Source organism: Chiloscyllium plagiosum, unplaced genomic scaffold (assembly GCF_037043375.1).
Source record: "Chiloscyllium plagiosum isolate Xiang-an unplaced genomic scaffold, Cpla_swu_hap1 HiC_scaffold_47, whole genome shotgun sequence".
NCBI lineage: Eukaryota > Metazoa > Chordata > Chondrichthyes > Orectolobiformes > Hemiscylliidae > Chiloscyllium > Chiloscyllium plagiosum.
Window position 1 is genome coordinate 9,054,364 of NW_028270185.1, and position 27,273 is coordinate 9,081,636.

Below are 27,273 nucleotides of genomic sequence, written 5' to 3' on the forward strand. Positions count from 1 at the left end.
CCCTCCAAACCTTTCCTGTTCAAGTAATTCTCTAAATGTCTTTTAAATGATGTAACTGTCCCCACATCCACCACTTCCTCAGGAAGGTCATTCTACTCTCGCCTTGAAAATGTGTCCCCTAGTCTTGAATTCCCCCACCCTAGGGAAAAGGCACCTCCATTTAACTCTATCTTTGACCCTCATGATTTTATAAACTTAGGAGGGTCAGTGTGGACTTGTTGGGCCAAATGGCCTGTTTCCATACTGTAGGGAATCTAATCAAACTTCCTGTGAATAAACTCCCAGCCTTTACAAGCCTTCCATACCTTCCAACACGGGGTGGCACAGTGGCTCAGTGGTTAGCACAGCACGAGGGTCCCAGTTTCAATTCCAGCCTTGGGCAACTGTCTAGTGGAGTTTGCACATTCTCCCCATATCTGCGTGGGTTTCCCCTGCGTGCTCCGGTTTCCTCCCACAGTCCAAAGATGTGCAGGTCAGGAGAATTGGCTGTGCTAAATTGCCCGTAGTGTTAGGTGCATTGGTCAGAGGGAAATGCGTTCCTCTTTGGAGAGTCGGTGTGGGCTTGTTGGCTAAAGGGTCTGTTTCCACTCTGTAGGGAATCTAATCTAATCTAAACATCCTGGTAAATCTCTTCTGAACCCCCACCAGTATAATAAGCCAGAGGATGTGCTACCCTATTGGAGGTGCTGTAGAGTCACAGGGTCATCTGTGTATCTAGAGTATTATAGCGCAGTACAGGCCCTTCAACCCTCAATGTTGTGCCAACTTGTGTAACCAATCTGAAGCCCATCTATCCGACTGTATTCCATTTTCATTCATTAGCCCAACCATTTAAATGTTGTAACTGTACCCATCTCTACCACTTCATCTTTCTATACTGAGGCGCTTAAGCAAGGATCTCATCTGCTCTCTTCTGGGATGTGGATCAGAGAGGAGGTGAGAAAATACTTGACGTTGGTGGGTGAGTGAGCAAGGGGTGTGCTGGGTACAATTCCTCGCTTGACTAGCCAAAAGAAAAGATAAAACAACGGGACTGCCCATTTAACCCATCGCTGTTTGTGGGATCTTGCTGTGCACCGAGCGGTCACAGGGATTCACCACCCACATGGCGGGTGTTAAGAATGATCGCCTGAAAAGAGCAAACATTAGATTCCCTACAGTGTGGAAACAGGCCCTTTGGCCTAACCAGTCCACACCGACCCTCCGAACAGTAACCCACCCAGACCCATTTCCCTGTGACTAATGCACCAAACACTACGGGTAATTTAGCACGGCCAATTCACCAGAGCAAACGGCAAAGAGCAAACAGGTTGTGAGTTCTTTTTTAAAATTAATTTTTGTTCAAATCCAGTGTTGGAACCTCCCACCGATTCCACCTAAACCATTCAGTTTTCACCTGATCTCTCCCTCTCCAGCCAGTGGGCTGTGGGTAGAAACTTGGCTGGTTTTCAAAGGGAGAGTTGGAGATTGTCACTCCTTATTAATATCTTGATATACCTCAAAATGACCTGTCAGTAAGACGCAGAGTTTTCTCTCAACAATTCCTTGAGTTGACCAAAAGAAAAATACATTCCTGGGCACATAGCAATAAAAGAGGGTTGCTGTGGAATGATTTAAACTGATTCAGTGGTGAGTGTATGAAACTAGCGATAACATTAATCCATTCAAATGTGAAACAGACCGCTATGGAATTGAGGGATAGGATGAGACAAGGTGTGGAGGTTCATGTGAAAAGCAACCATCAGGGTGATCCATTTGGGCCGAATGGCCTGATTCTGTGCTTATGGTGTAACACCATATAATTTGCTTTGAAAACAGCAGAGTTAACACTGTATACGAGTTTTCAGTTCCATTTACTGCACATTTGATGACAGTGCAGAGCTCAACCTAACTTTGTGGTAGATTCTGTGGGATAATGCTGGATTACCTGGAGTATTAAACTGGTAGGGATTCAGAAGTGATTTACCAGATGTTGCCAGGTACGGAAGGCTTATAAAGGCTGGGAGTTTATTCACCGGAAGTTGAGAGGTGACCTTCTAGAGGTTTGATTAGATTAGATTCCCTGCAGTATGGAAACAGGCCATTTGGCCCAAAAAGTCCACACTGACCCTTTGAAGTTAATAAAATCATGAGGGTCAAAGATAGAGGTAAATGGAGGTGCCTTTTCCCTAGGGTGGGGGAATTTCAAGACTAGCGGACATGTTTTCAAGGTGAGAGAGATTTTAAAAAGACATAAGGGGCAAATCTTTTTACACAGAGTGTGGAATGAACTTCCTGAGGAAGTGGTGGATGTGGGTACAGTTATAATGTTTAAAAGGCACTTGGAGAAGTTCACAAATAGGAAAGGTTTGGACTTGTATGAGATGATCACGTTGTTAGTCTCAGTAAATATCTCTCCTCAGATTGACAGCTCGGAGCTGCCCCTTAACTCCATGTCTTAATACCCTTGGCTGAAATAAAATTTGTCAACTGCACTTCTGACATTTTCAATTCACCCTCAACGGTTTTGTTTTGGGAGAGCTGAATTCCAGATTCCCACTTCCAATAGTGGAACCCTTCCTGTTATCAGTCCTGAAAGGTCTGACTCAATAGCACAGCACAGAAGGGAACCAAGTGGATCTGTCATGTCTGTACCCGCTCTCCAAGTATTTCAGTTTGTGCCCTCCTCCCCATAACCTTGGGCAATTTGTACCCTCAAATTGTTGTCTAATTCTCCTATGAAGACCTCGATTGAACCTGCTTCCCCCATACTCTCAAGCAGTGCAGCCCCAAAGCCCTAACCACCTGGCCCGTGGAGAAGGCTTTGCTATCCAGAAATCCTCTGACACGCAACTGAATGTCCTTTTCCCACCAACAAGTCACCGCGGTGTGTTTTATCGATCATCTACCGGCAGCAAGTCATCTGTAAATTCATCAAATGACATGCAAAACCCTACAAGGTTAACGCAATGCTGCCAAAGATGACAGAATGGCTAGGGAGGGCATCAAAGCAAATGGATGGAAAAAAATGGTTCACTTGTATCATTATCAGTGGTTAGCACTGCTGCCTGTCAGCCCCAGGGACCCGGGTTCGATTCCAGCCTCGGGCGACTGTCTGTGTGGAGTTTGTACATTCTCCCCGTGTCTGTGTGGGTTTCCTCCGGGTGCTCGGGTTTCCTCCCACAGTCTGAAGATGTGCAGGTTATGGTGGACTGACCATGCTAAATTGCCCACAGTGTCCAGGGATGTGCATGCTAGGTGGGTTAGCAGTGGGGAATGTAGGGTTCCAGGGAGTGGGTTGGGGGCTGGGGCTGGGTTGGATGCTCTTCAGAGGGTCAGTGTGACTGGATGGGCCCAATAGCCTGCCCCCACACTGTAGGGATTCTGTGTTATAAATTACTTTCAATCTGTGGTCTCTCTCAAACTTTTCATGAGTGGGAACAGGCTCTCTCATGTCAGTCTGCACACGGGAGGCAATGGCCTTGTGGTATTATTGTTACACAATGAATCCAGGGGTCCCAGGGAATGTTACAAGTTCGGATCCTGCAACAGCAGATGGAAAAAAATTGAATTCAATTTTTAAAAGAATCTGGAATTAAGCCCAAGGTAAACCCATCTGGTCCCCTCATATCATTTAGGGAAGGAAACTGCCATCCTTGCCTAGTCTGGCCTCCATGTGACTCCAGACCCACAGCAATGTGATTGATACTTAACTGCCTTCTGGGGCAATTAGGGACGGGCAATAATGCTGACCTAGCCACAGAGGTGAACAGAACCCCTGACACTCCTGTTTATTATTTTTTAATCAGAGGTCAGTCCCCCTCCTTAACATAAAATGGAGAGTCCTTTACACACTGATCCAGCTCCCTTAGAGGCAGCTCTCAGAGTGACAGGATGTCTGACACTCCTGTTTATTGGTTTTTTATTCCCACACTTACACCTAACAGCAGTACACTCCTGTTTATATCTGTCAGCCAGGGCTCCCTGATTGGGATTGTTAACCTGGTTCAGTCAGGGAACTTAGATACTATGACATAAAAAGACATAAGGGGCAAATCTTTTTACACAGAGTGTTTCTGACCCTGTTTCAATTGTTACAGGACTCTTTTAAACGGATTAATAATCAGTCTCTCAATCCAAATCAAATACTCATCAAGTAATTGTTACTTGTAAGAAGAGTTTTATTAGGGCTTTCAATTGTGGAAGATTATCTCTTCAAGGTAATATTTCAGATAACATAATTCCATGTTGCACAGTGTGTGACGCACAAATATTCTTTACAAACGTTTCAGGAAGGTAGGGAATGATGTAAAGATGGAATGTTACAGGTGGGTAGATAGACTGAGTGGGCAAAAATCTAGCAAATGGAGTGAAATATGAAGTTCACTTTAACTGGAAGAATTTTTAAAAAGTTTTAACTCAAATAAAACTGATTGCAGAGTTCTGAAGGATCTAGCTGTTCTTGTGCAATAGTTACAAAATGCTGGTATGCAGGAATAACAAGTAGTTACAGTTAATGGAATGTTATCTTTTTTAACAAGAGGAATTGAATATCATTGTTGAAGCTCTTCTGTTTCAGTTATACTGGGTGTTGGTGAGACCACGTAGAGTCATCCAGTGCAGAAACAGACCCTTCGGTCCAACTCGCCCATGCCGACCAGATATAGAGTCATAACCTAAATTAATCTAGTCCCATTTGCCAGCATTTGGCCCGTATCCCTCTAAACTTTTCCTATTCATATACCCATCCAGATGCCTTTTAAATGCTGTAATTGTACCAGCCTCCACTACTTCCTCTGGCAGCCCATTCCATACACATATCACCCTCTGTGTGAAAAAGTTGCCTCTTAGGTCCCTTTTAAATCTTTCCCCTCTCATCTTAAACCTACGCTGTCTAGTTTTGGACTCCCCTATCCTGGGGAAAAGACCTTGTCTGTTTACCCTATCCATGCCTGTCATGATTTTATAAATTTCTGTAAGTTCACCCCTCAGCCTCTGACACTCCAGTGAAAAAGTCCCCAGCCTATTCAGCCTCTCCTATAGCTCAAACCCTCCAACCCTGGCAATATCCTTGTGAATCTTTTCTGAACCCTTTCAAGTTTCACAACATCTTTTCTAAAGCAGAGAGACCAGAATTGAATACAGTATTCCAAAAGTGGTCTAATCAATGTCCTGTACAGCCACATGACCTCCCAACTCCTATACTCAATGCTCTGTCCAATAAAGCCAAGCATACCAAACACCTTCTTTACTATTCTATCTACCTGCGACTCTGTTTTCCAGGAGCTACGAACCTGCACTTCAAGGTCTCTTTGTTCAGCAACACTCCCCAGAACTTTCCCATTAAGTGTTTATGTCCTGCCCTGATTTGCCTTTCCAAAATGCAGCACCTCACATTCATCTAAATCAAACTCCATCTGCCACTCTTCAGCCTATCTGATCACGGTCCTGTTATACTCTGAGGTAACCTTCTTCGCTGTCCACTACGCCTCCAAATTTGGTGTTATCTGCAAACTTACTAGCCATACCTCCAAGGTTCACACCCAGACTTGTTCAGATGGATGTGGAAGGAATGTCTTCCTGTGGGTTAGCCCAGTGTCTTAAAAAAAAGTGTTGCTTTTTTAAGATGGAGATGAGAATGTATTTTTTTGTGGAAGGTGAGACTTTGGAAACTTTCTGTCTCCGTAGATAATTGAATACGTATCAGGCAGAGAAAGAGATTTTTCAGAAACCGGAAAAAATATTGCTGGAAAATCACAGCAGGTCTGGCAGTTCTGAGGGAGGGTCACTTGACCAAAACGTTAACTCTGATTTCTCTCCATAGGTGCTGCCAGACCTGCTGAGCTTTTCCAGCAACTTCAGTTTTTATTTCTGATTCGCAATTCTTCCGATTTTTATGAAGATAGATTCTTGTTGGGCAAAGGGAATCGGAGGTGATCTGGGCAGCTGGTATCGTGAAATGCGAGACACACAGATCAGGCGTGATCTTATTGAATAGCATAGCAGGCTCGAGGGGCCGAATGGCCGACTTGCCAGTCCTGACTTGTATGTTCCTTTAAATGAGTCTGGATTCAACTGGTGGCTCAGACCAACAGCCTTGATATCGACGGGGTTTCCTGGGCACTCTCGGTGTCTCCCCATGTCCCCTCAACTCCAAGTTGGGACATCTAGCCCACTGTGCATGGTACATCTTCAGCGCGACTCTGCTCTTCCTTGCTTGACTTACAGCAACCTCAGCTGCCCAATTACTTAGCCGGTTACATCTGGATAGTAGTAACAGGATAGCTCAGAGTCAGCATGGATTTATGAAGGGGAAATTATGCTTGACTAATCTTCTGGAATTTTTTGAGGACGTAACTCTGAAGATGGACGAGGGAGATCCAGTAGATGTAGTGTACCTGGACTTTCAGAAAGCTTTTGATAAAAGTCCCACATCGGAGGTTAGTGAGCAAAATTAGGGCACATGGTATTGGGGGCATAGTACTAACTTGGATTGAAAGTTGGTTGGCTGATAGGAAACAAAGAGTAGTGATAAACGACTCCATTTCAGAATGGAAGGCAGTGACCAGTGGGGTACCGCAGGGATCAGTACTGGGACCGCAGCTTTTTACAATATATGTTAATGATATAGAAGATGGTATTAGCAATAACATTAGCAAATTTGCTGATGATACTAAGCTGGGTGGCAGGGTGAAATGTGATGAGGATGTTAGGAGATTACAGGGTGAACTGGACAAGTTATGTGAGTGGTCAGATGCATGGCAGATGCAGTTTAATGTGGATAAATGTATGGTTATCCACTTTGGTGGCAAGAACAGGAAGGCAGATTACTACGTAAATGGAATCAATTTAGGTAAAGGGGCAGTACAGAGAGATCTGGGTGTTCTTGTACACCAGTCAATGAAGGTAAGCATGCAGGTACAGCAGGTAGTGAAGAAGGCTAATAGCATGCTGGCCTTCATATCAAGAGGGATTGAGTATAGAAGCAAAGACGTTCTTCTGCAGCTGTACAGGGCCCTGGTGAGACCACACCTGGAGTACTGTGTGCAGTTCTGGTCTCCAAATTTGAGGAAAGACATTCTGGCTATTGAGGGAGTGCAGCGTACGTTCACGAGGTCAATTCCTGGAATGGCGGGATTACCTTACACTGAAAGACTGGAGCGACTGGGCTTCCATACCCTTGAGTTTAGAAGACTGAGAGGGGATCTGATTGAGACATATAAGATTATTAAAGGATTGGAAGCAGGAAACATGTTTCCGCTGATGGGTGAGTACCGAACCAGAGGACACAGCTTAAAAATACGGGGTAGACCATTTAGGACAGAGGTGAGGAGAAACTTCTTCATCCAGAGAGTGGTGGCTGTGTGGAATGCTCTGTCCCAGAGGGCAGTGGAGGCCCAGTCTCTGGATTCATTTGAGAAAGAGTTGGATAGAGCTCTCAAGGATTGTGGAATCAAGGGTTATGGAGATAAGGCAGGAACAGGATACTGATTAAGGATGATCAGCCATGATCATATTGAATGGTGGTGCAGGCTCGAAGGGCAGAATGGCCTACTCCTGCACCTATTGTCTATTGCTTGCCTTCATTGCTCAGACCTTTGAGTTGTGACGTCATGCTGAGGTTGTACAGGAGAGATTCGGGCCCAAGGCCACAACCTTCAAACCAAGGGAAGACCCTTTAGAACGGAGATAAAGAGAGTGGGGAATCTGTGCAATTCATTGACACAGAGAGCTGTGGACGCCAGGTCATTGAGTGCATTTAATCAGAGAATCCCTACAGTGTGGAAACAGACCCTTCGTCTCAACAAGTCCACACCAACCCTCTGAAGAGTAACCCACCCAGACCCATTCCCCTACCCTATTACTCGACATTTCCTCTGGTAATTCACCTAACCTACACATCCCTGGACACTATGGGGCAATTTAGCATGGCCAATTCACCTAAACTGCACATCCCTGAACACTATGGGCAATTTAGCACGGCCAATTCACCTAAACTGCACATCCCTGAACACTATGGGGCAATTTAGCATGGCCAATCCACCTAACCTACACATCTTTGGATTGTGGGAAGAAACTGGAGCACCCGGAGATAGATAAGTTCTTCTCACAAAGGCCTAATTTCTACCCCTGTGTCTCATGGGACAGTGGTGAGGCCTCTTCTGGAGTACTGCATCCAGTTCTGGTCACCCTGTTATAGGAGGGATATTATTAAGCTGGAGAGGGTTCAGAAGAGATGTACGAGGATGTTGCTGGGAATGGAGGGTATAAGGAGAGGCTGAATAGGCCGGGACAGTTTTCACTGGAGCATAGGAGGTTGAGGAGTAACCTTATAGAGGTTTATAAAATCACAAGGGGTATAGATACAGTGAATAGCAGATTTTTTTTCCTTAGAGTTGGGGATTTGAAGATTAGGGTCACATTTTTAACGGTGCTGAATATACAATGGCATCCAATCTGACTTGGAAATATATTGCTTGTTCCTGGAGTCAAAATCCTGGAACATCACTATGTATACCTCCATCAGATGGATAGCAGTGGTTCAAGATGGTGGCTCATCATTACCTATACATGGTTAGAGACAAGGAGGCTGGAAGAACATAGCGAGCCAGGCAGCATCAGGAGTTGGAGAAGTCAATGATTCAGGTGTAACCCTTCTCCAGGGCAGGATGAGTAACAAGGCCAGCGATGCTTACAACTCATGAAGTTTTTTTATTCACTTCCGGGGTGAGGGCATCATTGGCTGGGCCAATGTTTATTGCCCATCCTTAATTGACCAGGGGGCAATTAAGAGTCAACTACATCACAGTGGGTCTGGAGTCATGTGTAGGCCAGACCAGGTGAGGATGGCAGTTTCCTTCCCTAAAGGACATTAATGAGCAAGATGGGTTTTTCCAGCAATCGACAATTAATTCTTAATTCCAGATTTTTTTAAAAATTGAAATTCCATTGTCTGCCGAGGTGGGATTTGCACCCAGGTCCCCAGAACATGGCCTGGGTTTCTAGATTAGCAGGCCAAGCGATAATACCACTAGGCCATCGCCTCAAGTTGAGAAAGTCGTTTAAGTCCCACACCCCCCACCATGGTCCAGAGGTGTCATAATTTAACCTGAACAGCTTGATTGAAAAGATTTCTTTGACCTCTCTGCCTCTGAATTTGCAATATTCGGTTCTCCCGACCCAAACATAGAGAATGGGAGCAGGAGTAGGCCATTCAGCCCTTCAAGGTAAAAACAATGACTGCAGATGCTGGAAACCAGATTCTGGATCAATGGTGCTGGAAGATCACAGCAGTTCAGGCAGCATCCGAGGAGCTTCAGCAAAATTATTCCATTCAGCCCTTCAAGCCTGATCCACCATTCAATAGGATCTTGGCTGATCATCCAACGCAGTCCCCTGTTCCCACTTTCTCCCCCATTCCCTTTGATCTGTTTAGCCTTAAGAAGGTTGTCTGGTGTTAAGGTTACCGGTTTCAAATGTCTCCCTCATTATAAATGCTGTAATTACTGTATTGTGTCTCTTCTACATGAAAGAACTAACTCTCTCCCACTTTGACAATAAGGGAACCAGCTCTTGTCTGTTCCCTATGTTTACCCTGCCTTTCTTTAAGCACCCACAGGCCCTAATGTCCCCTCTGGGCCCCCCTATAAACTGACTTCACATCCAGCAACCGAAAACTTGTAGATAATTCCTAATCAGCCAGTTCAGAGATGTTTTCACACTCTCTCTGGAGCAGGGGGGACTTGAATCCAGGTCTTCGGGTCCAGAGGTAGGGACACTCCTATTGCACTCCAAAATTCCCCAGTGAGAACTTGCTTTTTGACATATCTGGAAGTTTGCCACACACAATTGAACGACTTACCCCCTCCAAGTCACTGTAACTTCTTTGTTTTTGGTTTATAAATTATTAACCACCACCCATAATTTATGGAGGTTGATAAAATTATGAGGGGTTTTAGTTAAGGTCTTTTCTCTAGGGTAGGGGAATTCAAAACTGGAGGGCATAATTTGAAGGTGATGGGATGAAGATTTAAAAGAGACCTGAGGGGCAACTTTTTCCACACAGAGGATGGTTTGAACTGCCAGAGGAAGTGGTAGATGCAACTACAGGTTACAACATATTGGAGACATTTGGACAGATACATGAATCGGAAGGGTTTAGAGGGATATGGGCCAAACGCAGACAAATGGGACGAGATTAATTTGGGAAACTTGGTTGGCATGGTTGAGTTGAAATGAAGGGCCAGTTTCCTTGCTGTATGATTCTATGCCCTATAATCACCAACTAGGCATTTACATGCAAGGGAAGTTAAGGTCAATACGGGCTATAAACCGTGAACCGTGGTTAGCACTTCTGCCTCACAGTGCCAGGGTCCTGGTTCAATTCCAGCCTCGGGTGACTGTGAGGAGTTTGTACATTCTCCCCGTGTCTGTGAGGGTTTCCTCTGGGTGCTCTGGTTCCCCCCCACAATCTAATGATGTGCAGGTCAGGGTGGATTAGCCATGGGGAAATTGCCCATAGTGTAGGTTATTAAGTCAGGGGTAAATGTAGATTATGGATCTGGGTGGGCTGCTCCTCTTTGGAAGGTCGGTGTGGACTTGATAGGGCTGTTTCCACACTGTAGGGGTTCTAATTCTGTGAGGGAGAGGGGGAAGGGTTTAAATTAAACAGGAGTTGGAGCGTGAAATAAGACGGTGCTCACCTCTCTCTAAAAACATTGAGAGCATGGATGGACACTGCATGCTCCCTCTTCAAGGACATCTTGGCACGAATGTAACCAGGAAGGGGGCAGATCATCAGCAGAGATTACCCCCTCCACAACCCACTGCCCTTGTAGACTCACATGGAAGGTCCCCTGATCTGCCCACACCACGTGTGCAAAGATCAGGAGCAAGGGGCTGAAGTGCAACCGAAAACACAACCAAAGGTTTGGCAATTAACTAAAAAAGGAACACAATCACCCACAACTGATAAAGGTCGGGAGGTCATGCTGCAGCCATGCAGGACATTGGTTAGGCCACTTGTGCAATATGCCATGCATCTCTGGTCTCCCTGCTGTAGGAAGGATGTTGTAAAACTAGAAAAGGTTCAGAAAAGGATGTTGCTAGGGTTGGAGGATTTGAGCTACAGGGAGAGGCTGGGGCTGTTTTCCCTGGAGCGTCAAAGGCTGAGAGGTGACCGTATAGAGGTTTATAAAACCATGAGGAGCATGGATAGGGTCAATAAGCAAGGTCTTTTCCCTGGAGCGGTGGAGTCCAGAACTCAAGGGCATAGGTTTAGGGTGAGAGAGGAAAGATTCAAAAGGGACCTGAGAGACAACTTTTTCACACGTGTATGGAATGAGCTGCCTGAGGATGTGGTGGAGGCTGGTACAATTACAACATTTAAAAGGCATTTGGATGGGTATATGAATAGGAAGGTTTGGAGGGCCAAGTGCTGGCAGATGGGACTAGATTGGGTTGGGATATCTGGTCAGCATGGATGAGTTGGACTGAAGGGTCTGTTCCTGTGCTGGATGACTCAATACACATGGTCCGTGGACTCCACAGTGCCATTGGACTGGGCTTCGGTGAACCATGGCAATCTGCGATTATACAGAGCTTCTGGTTGCAACCACCCCAGGTCCCTGAGGGAAAGAGGGAGAGCTGCGGCATAGAGAGCCCTCCACTGGGGACCCCTCGGTGGGAAATAATGTGCCAGGGTCTGGGTGGCGGATGTAAGAGTCGAGGTGGGATGGTGTACAGCAGCAAGCTGTACAGCAACCACCCCTCTGTGAGGCAAAAAGACACACTCCTCGTGTTCGAGATGGGGCGTGACTCAGGTGTGGACCATGGGCTCCTGAGGGAGGTTCAGGATCCTCGGGCCAACATACAATTTCATCTGAGCAGGAGCACATACCGAAGGGATTCACTGACACATTAATGACAAGGCAATCCCTGCTTGATTGGCACCACATCCACAAGCATCCACTCCCTCCACCCCGGATGCTCAGTAGCAGCAGTGTGTACCATCCACAAGACGCATTACAGCAACTCACCAAAGATCCTCAGGCAGCACCTTCCAAGCCCACGGCCACTCCCATCTAGAAGGGTCAGTAGATACATTGGAACACCACCCCCTGCAAGTTCCCCTCCACTCACCACCCTGACTTGGAAATATACTGCCGTTCCTTCAGTGTCCCTGGGTCAGAATCCTGGAATTCCCTCCCCAAGGGCATTGTGGGTCAACCCACAGCACACGGACTGCAGCGATTCAAGAAGGCAGCTCACCCCCACCTTCTCAAGGGGTAATTAGGGATGGGCCAATAAATGCTGGACACAACCAGAAACACCCACATCCCAGAAATAAATAAATAAATATTCATTCAATCAATGCTGGGCCAATGATTACGATTGAGTGTAGTGGGCAAGAACTGATTTATATTCCAGACTAAGATTGCCAGTGCAGTACTGAGGGAGTGCTGAACTGTTGGGGGTGATTTTTTTTTTGAAAGAAATGAATCCAGGGCCCAATGTTCCCTCCCATTTACACACAGCTGCCTTGCCACAGCACTGTAGGGGAGTTGGTTAGCTTTGTATGCGATGCCAACAGCGTGGGCTCAATTCCCATCACCGGCTGCGGTTACCACAGAGGATCCTCCTTCTCAACCTCTCCCCTCATGTGGGGAATGTCAGGTTAAACACTCACCAGTCGTATCTCTCTGGGGTCTGGTAAAACTAAGGCAGCTTTCCCTTTTACTTTAACGGGGGCAGGTCCATCCTGTAGAGGTTCGGATTGTAGGACCCAGGGGACCTTTGCTGGGGACAATCGCTCTGGCATCCCACGGTAATATGCCGTCCTCTGCGGTTATTCTGGTCTCGCTGGTCCAGAAACGTTTCAGTCCTGGTTGCGATGGCCCTTCTGTTTCCCCCCATTACCACCGGCTGTTACACCAGGACAGGGTCTTATTGTGTCCACAGTCAGATATGGTCAGCGATGACTGGAAGTGTGTCCAGGAAGGAACAGACTCTTCCAAGGGGAGGTACCACCGGTGGTGTATCTGCCAGTGGGAGGTGGCTCAAGGCATCTGCATTAGCCACGTGGCTTCCTGGACAGTGGAGAAAGTGAGCACTGCAGATGCTGGAGATCAGAGAGTAGTCAGGGTATGGAATGCTTTGCCTGCAACGGTAGTAGATTCGCCAAGTTTAAGTGCATTTAAGTCGTCATTGGACAGATATATAGACGTACATGGAATAGTGTAGGTGGGATGGGTAGTATGACAGATTAGTATGACAGGAGAGCGCAACATCGAGGGCCGAAGGGCCTGTACTGCGCCGTAATGTTCTATGTTCTATATCACAGTCAAAGACTATGGGGCTGGAAAAGCACAGCAGGTCAGGCAGCATCCAAGGAGCAGGAGAATCGTCGTTTCAAGGATAGGCTGTTCATCAGAAAGAGCATGAGCTCTTCATCATTCCTGATGAAGGGCTTATGCTCGAAACGTCAACTCTCCTGCTCCTCGGATGCTGCCTGACCTGCTGTGCTTTTCCAGCACCACACATCTTCACTTCCCGGAAGGTGTTCTAATTTGTACTTGCTGAGAATAAGGGCTCAACGCTGCATTCTGCTGGAAGCTGTGGGCAACTTGTCTCCCTTCAGTAGCCCTAGCAGGGGTTTGTGATCTGTTACTGTGACAAATTCCCGTCTGTAAAGTTACTGGTGGAGCTTCCTCGCACCAAAGATGACCACCAAACCTTCCTTCTCTATCTGGGCATATTTGCGTTCAACATCAGCCAAAGACCAGGCGGCATATGCTATCGGGCATTCGTCTGTGATGGGCCAGCGGTGAGGCAACACTACCCCGATACTGTACGGGGGGGGGGCATCACCCATCAGCACCACCTCTGATTTCTGACCGGACTGGGCCAACATCTTTAGATGACAATAGCAACTTTTTCACTTCCCTAATGGTTGCTGCTTGGCAACACAACCATTTCCAAGGCTGACCATTCCTCAACAGCAGGCATGAGGGTGCCAAGATAGGGGCCAGAATTTTCCGTAATAATTCACTAATCCAAGGAAAGACCTCGGCTCCGGTACAGACCTGGGAGTTGAGACTCCTTTGATCACCCTCACTTTCTCTTCCAATGGGGTGTAATTCGTTGTCGGCTCTGTAACCCGAGTAGGTCACTGGGGGAGCCTGGAAAATGTATTTTTCCCTCTGAGGCGTACTCTCGCCTGGGAGAAATGTTTAAGCAAAACGTTCTCCGACTGTTCTTTCTTGGTCTCACCTGTTATTGTCAAGAGCGTGGTGCTGGAAAAGCACAGCAGGTCAGGCAGCATCCGAGGAGCAGGACGTTTTGGGCATTAGCCTTTCATCAGGAATAAGGGATGCTCATTCCTGATGAAGGGCGGAAACGTCGATTCTCCTGCTCCTCGGATGCTGCCTGACCTGCTGTGCTTTTCCAGCACCACACTCTCGACTCTGATCTCCAGCAGCTGCAGTCCTCACTTTCTCCTTCCCTGTTATTGGTACGCCAACCAGATAAGTGGCAACCTGGGGTAGCCCTGGTAAAATGTTATCCATGCTCCACTGGAAAAGACTTCAGGCTGATGATACCCCAATTGCCAGTCAGTCTTGTGTATTGATATAGACCCTTATGGGTATTAATTATAAGGAACATCTGGGACTCCTCATCCAGTCACGATTGCAGATAGACGTGGCTCATGTCCAGCTTCATAAAGGACGCTCCCTGTGATGCTGCTGCTCCTTTAACTAGTTTATGTTGTCCTTGGTTTGTTTTCAGAGGGGTTGTAAAAGCTCAGGATCCACAAAGTCTGGGTTTGAAGGATTTTAGGGCAAATTTGATTATAGCTAACAGATAGTGTCCCAGGCAACAGCCTTTCAAGTTTTAAAAAAAAACACTTGTACAATGAAAGGGGAGTGGCCAGCTCTCCCAGCTCAGTTTTTCTCTGGTTTGGTTTGGGTTTTAGCAGTCCACCTGTTCACTGAAAGCAGTCGGGCAGGTTTGAGGCTGCTGACCCAAGAAATAGCTACGTGGAAGAGGGCGTTCCATGCTGCCTTTTCTCTCTGACATCTCTCCTGTAAGACCTTTGACTTAACCTTTTGTGCCAAGAGGTGTTTATGGGGATTGTTGCAGGAATTTGGAACAGCATCATTAAGCTGGGATTATCTGTTGGGTTTTCGGATAGGTTAAGTTATTCTGTATTTTGTTCTTTTTTGTTTAGTGTTTCATTTGGTAATCTTGTAAATAAAATCTGTTTTGTTTAAAACTGAGTGGTTTGACTAGTTGCATCTCTCCTGAAATATCCACTTGACATCTGCTCAAAACAACAAGCAAAGTTGGTCTGGGCTATTTTCTTGAAATGTTTTGAGGGTGTCTGGCCTGATCCATAACACCCCACACACCAACTTTCCATACAAGTCTTCTGTGTGAGGGATCGGGTGTTTGTTCAGCTACAAGAAACCATTTACCATTTGTTTAAAATCCCCACAAAGGTGAACTGAACAAAGAACAAAGAAAATTTACAGCCCAGGAACAGGCCGTTCGGCCCTCCAAGCCTACGCCGATCCAAATGTACTGTGTAAACCATCAGGCTTCACAATCAATATGACTGGTGCTGCCTGTTCCATTGTCTGCACTGGTTTAATGATTCCTTCACTCTCTGCCCCCCCCCCGATTTCCGCCTCTACTTTTGTCTGTAAGGCAAATGGCACTGGGTGGGTCTTGCAAATTCTTGGAATTGCTTCCTGGTCAACAGGTAAAGTGACCCCTTTGGTAGTCCTTCACCCTTCCTGAACCCTCTCAAGTTTCACAACATCTTTCCTATAGCAAGGAGACCAGAATTGCAAACAGTATTCCAACCCAGGGAAAAGACTTTGTCTATTTACCCTATCCATGCCCCTCATGATTTTATAAACCTCTATAAGGTCACCCCTCAGTCTCAGACACTCCAGGGAAAACAGCCCGATCCCATTCAGTCTCTCCCTATAGCTCAGATCCTCCAACCCTGGCAACATCCTTGTAAATCCTTTCTGAACCCTTTCAAGTTTCACAACATCTTTCCGATAGGAAGGAGACCAGAATTGCACGCAATATTCCAACAGTGGCCTAACCAATGTCCTGTACAGCCACAATATGACCTCCCAATTCCTGTACTCAATACTCTGACCAATAAAGGAAAGCATATCAAACGCCTTCTTCACTATCCTATCTACCTGCGGCTCCACTTTCAAGGAGCTATGAACCTGCACTCCAAGGTTTCTTTGTTGAGCAACACTCCCTAGGACCTTACCATTAAGTGTATAATTTCTGCTAAGATTTGCTTTCCCAAAATGCAGCACCTCATATTTATCTGAATTCAACTCCACCTGCTACTTCTCAGCCCATTGGCTCATCTGGTCAAGATCCCGTTGTAATCTGAGGTAACCCTCTTCACTATCCACTACACCTCCAATTTTGGTGTCATCTGCAAACTTACTATCCATACCTCTTATGCTCATATCCACATCATTTATATAAGTGTACCCATCCAGATGCCTTTTAAATGCTGTAATTGTACCAGCCTCCTCCGGCGGCTCATTCCACACGCGCACCACCCTTTGCATGAAAAGGTTGTCCCTCAGGTCCCTTTTAAACCTTTCCCCTCTCACTCTGCCGTCTAGTTCCCCCTACTTCAGTGTTTGGAACCAGGTAGATCGCATGACCATGAGATCTCTGACTGGGGTTGTTAACCAGGGTCAATCAGGGAGCTCTGGCTGACAGAGATAAACAGGAGATTCAGTATCTCCTCAGTTCAGGTGACTGAGTCTGAGCTATCTGGTCACAGCTAGTCTACTGTGCACAGATAAATAAAGGGTGACTTGGTGATGGTGTACTGGCCCCAGTGCAATTATTTCAGTGACAATGGCTGAAAACAGGACGTTCCTAAAGAACATTCACTCACAAAAGTCATCTTACGTTGAAGGTAAGCATTCCTGGCATCCTACCCTTATTTGGGAAGCTTGCCTCATTTGAACCTGCTGTTGAAGACTGGGTCCAGTATGTGGAAAGAATACTAAATGTTTTCCGAGTAAATGACATTGGGGCATATGAAAAGCGATGAGTAATCTTTCTGACTGTGTGTGGACCTGCGGCATTTTCAGTTATAAGGGGCTTAACTTTCCCAGAAGCACCAGACACTAAAACCTTCCGAGATCTGGTCTCCTTCCTATCGGAAAGATGTTGTAAAACTTGAAAGGGTTCAGAAAAGATTTACAAAGATGTTGCCAGGGTTGGAGGGTTTAAGCTACAGGGAGAGGCTGAATAAGCTGGGGCTGTTTTCTTGGAGTGTCGGAGGCTGAGGGGTGACCTTACAGAGGTTTACAAAATTATGAGGGGCATAGATAGGATAAATAGACAAAATCTTTTCCCTGGGGTCGGGGAGTCCAGAACTAGAGGGCATAGGTTTAGGGTGAGAGGGGAAAGATATAAAAGAGACCTAAGAGGCAACTTTTTCATGCAGAGGGTGGTACATGTATGGAATGAGCTGCCAGAGGAAGTGGTGGAGGCTGGTACAATTACAGCATTTAAAAGACATCTGGATGGGTATATGAATAGGAAGGGTTTGGAGGGATATGGGCCGGGTGCTGGCAGGTGGGACTAGATTGGGTTGGGATATCTGGTCAGCATGGACAAGTTAGACCAAAGGATCTGTTTCCGTGCTGTACATATCTATGACTCTATGACTATATGAACAGGAAGGGTTTAGGGGGATATGGGCCAAGTGCTGGCAAATGGGAAGAGATTAATTTAGGATATCTGGTCGGCATGGACGAGTTGGATCAAAGGGTCTGTTTCCGTACTGTCTATCTCTATCTAATTAGGGTCAGACAATAAATTCTGGCCCAACCAGTGACATCCATATTCCCCGAGTAAAAGTGAAAGCACCGGCCAATTAGGAACAGAGACAGAGATTGCTGGAAAAGCTTAGCAGGCCCGGCAGCATCTGTGGAGAGAAATCAGAGTTAAAGTCGAGTGACCCTTCCTCAGAGCGTTAACTCTGATTTCTCTCTGCAGACGCTGCCAGGCCTGCTGAGCTTTTCCAGCAATTTCTATTTCCTTGTCTGATTTACAACATCCGCAGTTCTTTCGGTTTTCACTCAGAGCAGTTCGAATGTTGGACTTGGAATGGAAGAGGGGATTTTTTTTTACCCTCAAGTATCAAAGGTAAAGACAATTCTACGTGTGCTTAGTCTGTCAGTGAAATGAGTGAGGGGGCTGTCAGTGTGTGTCAAAGTCTGCCCACAGGGTGGTGCCTTCTCTTTTTTACGAAGAGACTACATCTCCACCCACTCCAATGTCATCATCCTGCGCCCTTGGTTTGGAAATAAAGTGGCACCAGGATGTTAAAATCGCTCAGTATAATCTGGAATTACCAGCACGGAAACTGACATGAAACTGAACAGTTGGGGCTGATGTTTAGAAAGCCCATTTATTTTTAAGAATCACCTTTGGTTTTATTTAAGGAGGAGGGGAAGAGTGTGTGTTGGGGGCGGGAAGTGGAGAAGAAATGTGTCCTTTATTTGCAAACGTGCGCCTTTTTTTCTTTTTTAAAACTAAGATAGATTAAGCCCACGTTTTCCGGGCGTGATGGCTAAGTCAGACAAAAACCACCGCGTCTCCCGAAGCGACGGACGCTCCAGCCTGGGCAGGATTCCCTGGATTGTTGTCCTGCTCTCGGCTTCTTTTGCTCTGGCTGTCATCTGTATCTCCTCGGGTCTGTATTTCACAGCCCAACAACCATTCGTGAGCGCGGAAGACTGGACCCAGAGGAAGGTACGTGGCACCTACCCACTTTAAGAACTAAAATTGCAACATTTAACTGCAACAATGTAACTCGAGCAATCGCGAAGTTGCAACAATGTAACGCGAGCAACTAACCCCCAAGATCTCTCCTGTTCCATCGTCTGGAATGAACTTTTAATTGTAACATTAAAATCCAAATTTTTTTTTAATTTCAAAAAATATACTTTTTATTCATAAAATACTTTGATGATCTGTACAATTGGATATGCCATACATATGTAAACATTCCATTTCTTTGCATACCGAAACGGTAATCATTCATATATACAAGTCTGTATGATTACTCTCCACATGTTTAGCAGGGGGGTCAGCAGAGCCCCCTAACTGCATCGGCCCCCAGTGCTTAGGCAGGCAGATGTTAGACGGCGGTCTTTCCCCACCGCCCCTTGGCGGCAGCTCCCCAAGCTTCAGCGTGACCCTCAACACGTAGTCCTGGACCTTGGAATGTGCCAGTCTGCAACAGTCAGTTGGGGTCAACTCCTTCAGCTGGAAGATCAACAGATTTCGGACCGCCCAGAGATTAAAATCCAAATGCACTTTTTAAACCTAATGTGGATGCGCTCAGATCTTTTATTGAACGTTGGTGTAAATCTGCCGTGACATTTTGTAACTTCCTTTCGGTGGAGTCTACTGGATAGGTGAATGGGCCATGCTAAATTGCCAATATTGTCCAATAATGTGTAAGGAGATGGATTACCAATGGGATATGCAGGGTTTCAGGGATTAGAGTCATAGTCATAGAGGTGTACAGCACGGAAACAGACCTTCAGTCTAACCCGTCCATGCCGACCAGGTATCCCAACCCAATCAAGTCCCACCTGCCAGCACCCGGCCCATATCCCTCCAAACCCTTCCTATTCATATACCCATCCAGATGCCTTTTGAATGCTGTAATTGTACCAGCCTCCACCACTTCCTCTGGCAGCTCATTCCACGCACATACCACCCTCTGCGTGAAAAAGTTGCCCCTTAGGTCTCTTTTACATCTTTCCCCTCTCACCCTAAACCTATGCCCTCTAGTTCTGGACTCCCCGACCCCAGGGAAAAGACTTTGTCTATTTATCCTATGTATGCCCCTTGTGAGGGCTGCTCTTTGGGGGGTTAGTGTGGACTTGATGGGCTGAATGGCCTGCTTCCACACTGCAGGAATTCTATGAAATAAGGAGAATTAGGCCAATCGGCCCTTCTATCCTGCTCCCCCATTCAATAGGATCATGGCTGATGGTCCAACTCAGTCCCTTGTTCCCACTTTCTCTCCTATACCCTTTGATCCCTCTAGCCCGAAGAACTGTACTTTACTCCTTTCTTGAAAGGATTTAATGTTTTGGCGTCAATCGTTTTCTGGGGCAGTAGAGTCCACAGGCTCCCCACTCCCTGGGTGAAGGCATTTCTTCTCTCAGTCCCAAATAGCCTATTCACAGAATCCCCACAGTGTGGAAGCAGGCCATTCAGCCCATCAAGGCCACAGCAACCCTCTGAACAGCATCCCACCCTCTGTGCCTGTAACCCTGCATTCCACATGGTTATCCAACCTAACCTGCACACAATGGACAGTTTAGCATGGCCAATCCACCCTAACCTGCCCATCTTTGGACTGTCCGGAGGAAACCCACGCAGACGCGGGGAGAATGTGCAAACTCCACACAGAGGAGGGTGGGATCGAACCCAGGTCCCTGGTGCTGTGAGGCAGCACTGCTAACCACTGAGCCACCCAGGTTGATTCCAGCGGGAAGGGATCTTAGCTGCAGCATTGAGTTGGAAAAGTTGGGGTGGGGGGGTGCGGTTAGGAGCAAAACTTGCAGGACAGATTTGTTCAGGGTGTCCAATTAACGACAGTTCGAGATAAGGTAGACTACTGCTGTCTGTCACTGAGGTACTTTAGGGTTTGGGCATGAGATGTCGGGTGGGAGGTGGACATGAGGAAACAGGTTGTGCAGCAAGAGATAATGGCTTGGATCTTGCTGTGATTCTTATTGGGACGATGAGTAATTTCAAAAAGAAATGTAATAAAATGCAGAGGGGAAGCACGCTGATGAGGGATAGAGCCAAGGAAATGAATTTGACTGCACTGCTCTACAGCCGTGCTTCCCAAACCTTTTCCCGTTGTGACTTCCGGAGCTGGATAATTGCCAAGAGTGAAGTTTGGACAGAGAGGGCCTGGGATACTTAGGGTCTCCGCAGCTGCTACAATTCTTATTCGGAGCTCACATCCCCAGTGGGGGTCCCAAGCCCCCTCATTCTGCTCTGACATGAACCGTCATGGAATAGATGGGCCGATTGGCCTCCTGACCATTAATGTGGGAGATATGCCTTTTTTTTTTCCCTAACATTTGCAGGTCTTTCTCCTGTGGTGGGGGGAGTCCAGAATTCTAGGGCATAGGTTTAGGGTGAGAGGGAAAAGATATAAAAGAGACCTAAGGGGCAACTGTTTCATACAGAGGGTGGTACATGTATGGAATGAGCTGCCAGAGGAAGTGGTGGAGGCTGGTACAATTACAACGTTTAAAAGGCACCTGGATGGGTATGTGAATAGGAAGGGTTTGGAGGGATATGGACCAAGTGCTGGTAAATGGGATTAGATTGGATTGGGATATCTGGTCAGCATGGATGAGTTGGACCGAAGGGGCTCTTTCCGTGCTGTACATCTCTATGACTCTATAGTTGAGTGCGTTCCACCACCAAAATGTTTTTTGCTTTTTCTTTAACTTGTAACCACCATCAGTAAAAATACCTGCCTATCCAATTGAGTAATTACAAACGACGCCCATTATGGATAATGTGAACAATTACAGGCATTATTGCCTTCACTTTACAAATGCCTTGAGCTGCCTGGTCTCCGAGCTCTGGAATTCCTTCCCTTTATCTCTCCCCCTCTGTGTAATTTTAAGGTTCTGTGAAAAATAAGAACATAAGAACCAGGAGCAGGAGTAGGCCATCCGGCCCATCGATCCTGCTTCTCCCATTCAACAAGATCACGACTGATCTTTATCATTGACTCAGCTCCACTTACCCACCCGCTCACCATAACCCTTAATCCCTTTATTATTCAGAAATCTACCTTTGCCTTCAAAACATTCAACAAGGAAGCCTCACCTGCTTCACTAGGCGGGGAATCCCAAAGATTCACAACCCTCTGGGGGAAGAAGTTCCCCCTCAGCTCAGTCCGAAATTTGCTCCCCCTTATTTACAGGCTATTCCCCCAGTTCAAGTTTCAACATGTCCTGACATGGCTTAGCATCAATTGGGCTCCCCCCAGCTCTCTACTACAAAACATCTTGGGACATTAAAGGTGCTACTTACTGCCTCTTTCTCCCGTGTTTAGGTCGAACGAGAATTAAACGTGATCATGTTCTCAAATATTTTTAAATATTCGGTGGCAGATTGGCTCAGTGGTTAGCACTGCTGCCTCACAGCACAGGACTCTGGTTCAATTCCAGCCTCGGGTGGCTGTCTGTGTGGAGTTTGCACGTTCTCCCTGTGTCTGTATGGGTTTCCTCCGGGTGCTCCGGTTTCCTCCCACAGTCCAAGGGTGTACAGGTTAGGGTGGATTGGCCATGTTAAATTGCTCATAGTGGTCAAGAATTGTGTAGGTTAGATGCATTAGTCGGGGGTAAATGCAGATTAATAGGGTAGGAGAATGGGTCTGGATGGGTTACTCTTCAGAGGGTCGGTGTGGACTTGTTGAAGGGCCTGTTTCCAAACTCTAGGGATCCTAATTCTAATTTTTTTCTGTTTTGAACAGTTTGAACACAAGCCAAAGAGTATCATGTCCAGTCAGGTGAGGCATCTCAGCTCACTCATCGACTTTCAACGCCTATGGAACGTATTCCTGGTGCCAATGCTGATTGAACGATACCCTGGATCAGAGGGCATCGAATTTGTCCGGCAGGTGCGTTGGCTGCTGAACTCTTTCCTCGCTTTGAGTTGCTGACGTTTTGGGGGAAATATCCTCCATTCCCCATATGCGAAAGGGTTCCTGATACTGGTCTGAAGCCTAAGTGAAGGTAAAGGGAGTTCACTTTGCAATTCTCTGCAGTGTAATGTGATATCTGGACAAAATCAGAAGTCACACGACACCAAGTTATAGTCCAACAGGTTCATTTGAAATCACAAGCTTTCGGAGCGCTGCTGATGAAGGAGCATAGACAATTTATGAACAGAGTTTTTTTTTTTGCAAATAAGTAATATCAGCTCCCTCAACCCTGTTGCCCGTCTTGGTAGGTAGCTGGATCTCTGGGTCGAGGTCAGAGTGGTGCTGGAAAAGCACAACAGGTCAGGCAGCATCCGAGGAGCAGGAAAATCGACGTTTCGGGCAAAAGCCCTTCATCAGGAAAGGATCTCTGGGTCTGGCTTGGCTCACTTTTTAGTTGGTCAAATGAGGGCTGGTAAAAATTTCGGAACTGTGACGATATTGTGGTTTCAAGAGGTGTGCTTTGTCCTGGTTTCATTTACAGAGAGGTCAGAAGTCACACAACACCAGGTTATAGCCCAACAGGTTGATCAGGTGGCCAAGGAGCAGCGCTCTGAAAGCTTGTGATTTCAAAAGAACCTGTCGGACTATAACCAGGAGTCGTGTGACTTCTGACCATGTCCACTTCAGACCAACACTGGCACCTCCATATCAGTGATATCTGTAGAACAACGGTGCACTGATGCAGACTCAGAGAATGCTGGAAAAACTCAGCACATCTGGTGGCATCCATTTTCTCTCGCTCTCTCTCCCTCACGCGCGCGCGCTCTATCTCTCTCTCGTCTCTCTCTCTCTCCCTCATTCTTTGTCTCTCTCTCTCACTGTCTCTCTCTCTCCCTCGCTCTTTGTCTCTCTCACCATCTCTCTCTGTCTGTCTCTGTCTCTCTCTCTCGCTCTCTCCTTCGCGCGCACGCTCTCTCTCGCTCGCTCGCTCTCTCTCTCTCTCTCTCTCTCTCTCTCTCATCGCCTCTCTCGCTCTCTCCACAATGTTAATGTTTCAAATCTGGTATGACTTTTCCTCAAAACTCTGTTAATTATGTTTCACCCACAGTACTTTGCCCTTCTTCGTGCGGGCTCTGTTGTGCACATTTTGGGTGGCTATATTAATGCAAATTGTGTGCTTCAAGCAAATCTAAATTTGCTTTTTAAGCCAGACATTTCAAAAACAAATTAAATCATGAGACATGGGAGTAATTGGTAGCTTATTGCCCATCCCAGTTTGCCAGAGGGTAGTTAAGAGTCAAGTAGCTGAGAGTCAGGAGTTGCATATTATTTGACTTATTTATTGTGATGTGTATCTTGTTACAAAATACAGTGAAGAGTGTTGTCTATTTTCACCACTCCCCGGTGCCATCTTAAAACAGAGAAAAGTAAACCAAGACAGAATCTAAAGACAGAAAAGTGAAGAAATAGATAGTGTCCAACTTTACATGTAGGTCGGACCAAGGAATGTTTCCTTCTTAGTGAAACAGATGGGGTTTTCTTCTGTATAAACTCCAGACTTTTATTGAATTCAAATTCCGTCATCTGTCATAACGTCACACAGCACGGAAACAGACCCTTCGGCCCACCCAGTCCATGCCGACCATAATCCCAAACTAAACTAGGCCCACCTGCCTGCTCCTGGCCCATATCCCTCCAAACCTTTCCTACTCATGTCCTTATCCAAATGTCTTTTAAACATTGTAACTGTACCTATATCCACCACTTCATCTGGAAGTTCTTTCCACACGCAAACCACTCTCTGTGTGTTTTTATAAAAAAAACTTTCCCCTCGTGTCATATTTTAAAGCTTTCTCCTCTCACCTTAAAAATATGATCCTTAATCTTGAAATCTCCCATCCTAAGGAAAAGACAATACCATTCATCTTATCGATAGAACATAGAACAGTACAGGCCCTTTGGCCCATGATCTTGTGCTGAGTATTTGTCTTAATCTAAGATCAAACTAACCTCCACCCCCCTCAATTTACTGCATCCATGTGCTTGGCCAGCAGTCGCGTAAATGTCTCTGACTCTACTACCCCCGCTGGCAGTGCATTCCACACACCCACCACTCTCTGCGTAAACTCCTCATAGCTTTATAAATCTCGAAAAGGTGACCTCTCAATCCCCAGTGAAAAACAGTGCTGGCCTATCTTTATAACTTAAATCTTCCATACCTGACAACATCCTGGGAAATCTCTTCCAAACCTTTTCCCTTCCTATAACAGGGCGACCAGAACTGGACGCAGTACTCCCATAGTGGGATTCGAACCGGGGCCCCCAGAACATTTCCTGGGTATTGGGATTATGAATCTACCAATAATACCACTAGGCCATCTGCTCAAACTTTGAGTGATACCCCCAACCCCCCCCTCCCAATCTTTTCTCATTTAACTCTACCATCATCACCATCTATTCCTTTCTGTCTCAGATCAACTTGATAAGATAAAAACTAATTGCTATGTTGGCTTTAGTTTCGAAGGATTATTTTCATCCTTCGCTAAGTAAACCTGTTCACTGCAGCGACACTGTAGTTATAGGTAAGGCCTTTATTTGATAAACCGGTTTTTAAGGTGAAGACCATAATTGTTTCTAACTGAACCGAAATGAAAAATTATTCTCAAGCTGCTATTCCAAGCTGTCTTATTGTCAGGGGCCTTAAAAAAAGGTGTCATTCTTAAATTAAAGTTTCTTTTAAAGATTATTTTGTTGATAATGCTTTTGTTTTTTAAAAACCATACTTCAGTATCGTCTGTATTTTATATGAATTTTATATCTGCAGAATTTTACATTTTACTGGGTAATTGGCCAAATATTTGTCTTCGAACACAGAACAGTACACAGGAACAGGCCCTTTGGCCCACCATATCTGTGCTAGCCACAATGCCATTCTAAACTAATCCCATCTGCCTACACATGATCTGTGTCCCTCTATTCCTAGTCTATGTGTTTTTCTAAATACGTCTTAAACTTTACTATTGTATCTGTTTCGACCACCTCCCCTGATAGCTTATTCTCGGCACCTACCACCCTCTGTGTTTTTAAAAAAAAAACTTCCCTAACGCATCTTCTTTAAACTTGCCCCCTCTCAGCTTAAACCTGAGCTCCCTAATACTTCATATTTAAACCCTGGGGGAGGAAGACTCCAACTAACCACGTTATCAATGCCCCTCGTAGAGTCATAGAGATGTACAGCACAGAAACAGACCCTTCAGTCCAACCCGTCCATGCTGACCAGATATCCTCAACTAATCTAGTCCCACCTGCCAGCGCTTGGCCCATATCCCTCCAAACCCTATTCATATACCCATCCAGGTGCCTGTTTAAATGTTGTAATTGTATCAGCCTCCACCACATCCTCTGGCAGCTTATTCCATACATATACCACCCTCTGTGTGAAAATGTTGCCCCTTTGGTCCCTGTTAAATCTTTCCCCCCCTCACCCTAAACCTATGCCCTCAAGTTCTGGACTTCCCCACCCCAGGGAAAGGACTTTGTCTATTCACCTTATCAATACCCCTCATGATTGTATAAACCTCTATAAGGTCACCCCTCAGCCTCTGCTGTTCCAGGGAAAACAGCCCCAGCCTGTTCAGCCTCTCCCTGTAGCTCAAACCCTCCAACCCTGGCACCATCCTTGTAATTTTAATTTTATGAACGTCTATCAGGTTACCCCTCAGCTTCTGATGCTGTATTGAAAACAATCCCAAATTTGTCCAACCTCTAATACAATCCAAACCAGGCAGCATCCTGGTAAACCTTTTCTGCATCCTCTCCAAAGCCTCCACATCCTTCCTTATAGTGTGGCGACCAGAACTGTGCACAACACTCCCGATGTGGCCTGAGTAAATTCTTATTTATGTCCTGCAATTCGCAGTACAGTGGGTTCTGCTATAATGCGATAGTTCCATTCTTGTGCAATCCCACGTTGTAAGAAGATTGCGCAGTAGCTACACTTTTTAAACTAATGCGGCTGGAATCACGTTATAGCCAATACAGTTGGGGGGGGGAGTTGGCGCTCTACAAATAAGGGTCTAAACTCTTCAATCGCGTTATAGCCAATTTGTGTTGAAGAAACACGCGTTATAGTAGCGTTGACGGTATATTTTTGATTTTTTTTGGAAACGAGGGCTGTTTGGAATCTAAATTGACTGTCGACTCTTGGCCGCCCCCTGTGTTTATCTCATTCTCAGCACCTCAAGGGGCATCTGCTGTCGCTGTCTGCCCACTGGAGCGTGGACCTGGACACGTTTGAGGACAGCACCCCCCACGGCAAGCGGACGTTCTCCAACATCGTGGCCACGCTGGACCCCTCTGCCAGACGCCGCCTGGTCCTGGTGTGCCACTATGACTCCAAGTATTTCCAACGTGACGACCAGGGGCGTGTTTATGTGGGTGCCACTGACTCGGCCGTGCCTTGTGCCATGATGCTGGAACTGGCCCGCTCGCTCGACAAACAGCTGGTCAAACTCAAAGACAAGGTGAATGCC

General features: G+C 46.2%; 1 protein-coding gene across 2 annotated transcripts in view; it reads left to right on the plus strand.

Moving 5' to 3' along the window:
* The window catches only part of LOC122542807 (glutaminyl-peptide cyclotransferase-like), a 57,993-nt gene that overhangs the window by 26,606 nt on the left and 4,114 nt on the right, over nucleotides 1-27,273 (plus strand). The window contains exons 2-4 of one of the 2 annotated variants that reach the window (XM_087984085.1): nucleotides 18,584-18,798; nucleotides 22,571-22,717; nucleotides 26,977-27,264. In XM_087984085.1, coding sequence (XP_087840211.1) covers nucleotides 18,613-18,798; nucleotides 22,571-22,717; nucleotides 26,977-27,264 — 621 coding nt within the window. In that variant the 5' untranslated portion in view covers nucleotides 18,584-18,612. Of the gene's footprint in view, nucleotides 1-18,365; nucleotides 18,799-22,570; nucleotides 22,718-26,976; nucleotides 27,265-27,273 lie in introns of those variants that run through there. The other variant, XM_087984084.1, reaches the window with a different exon arrangement.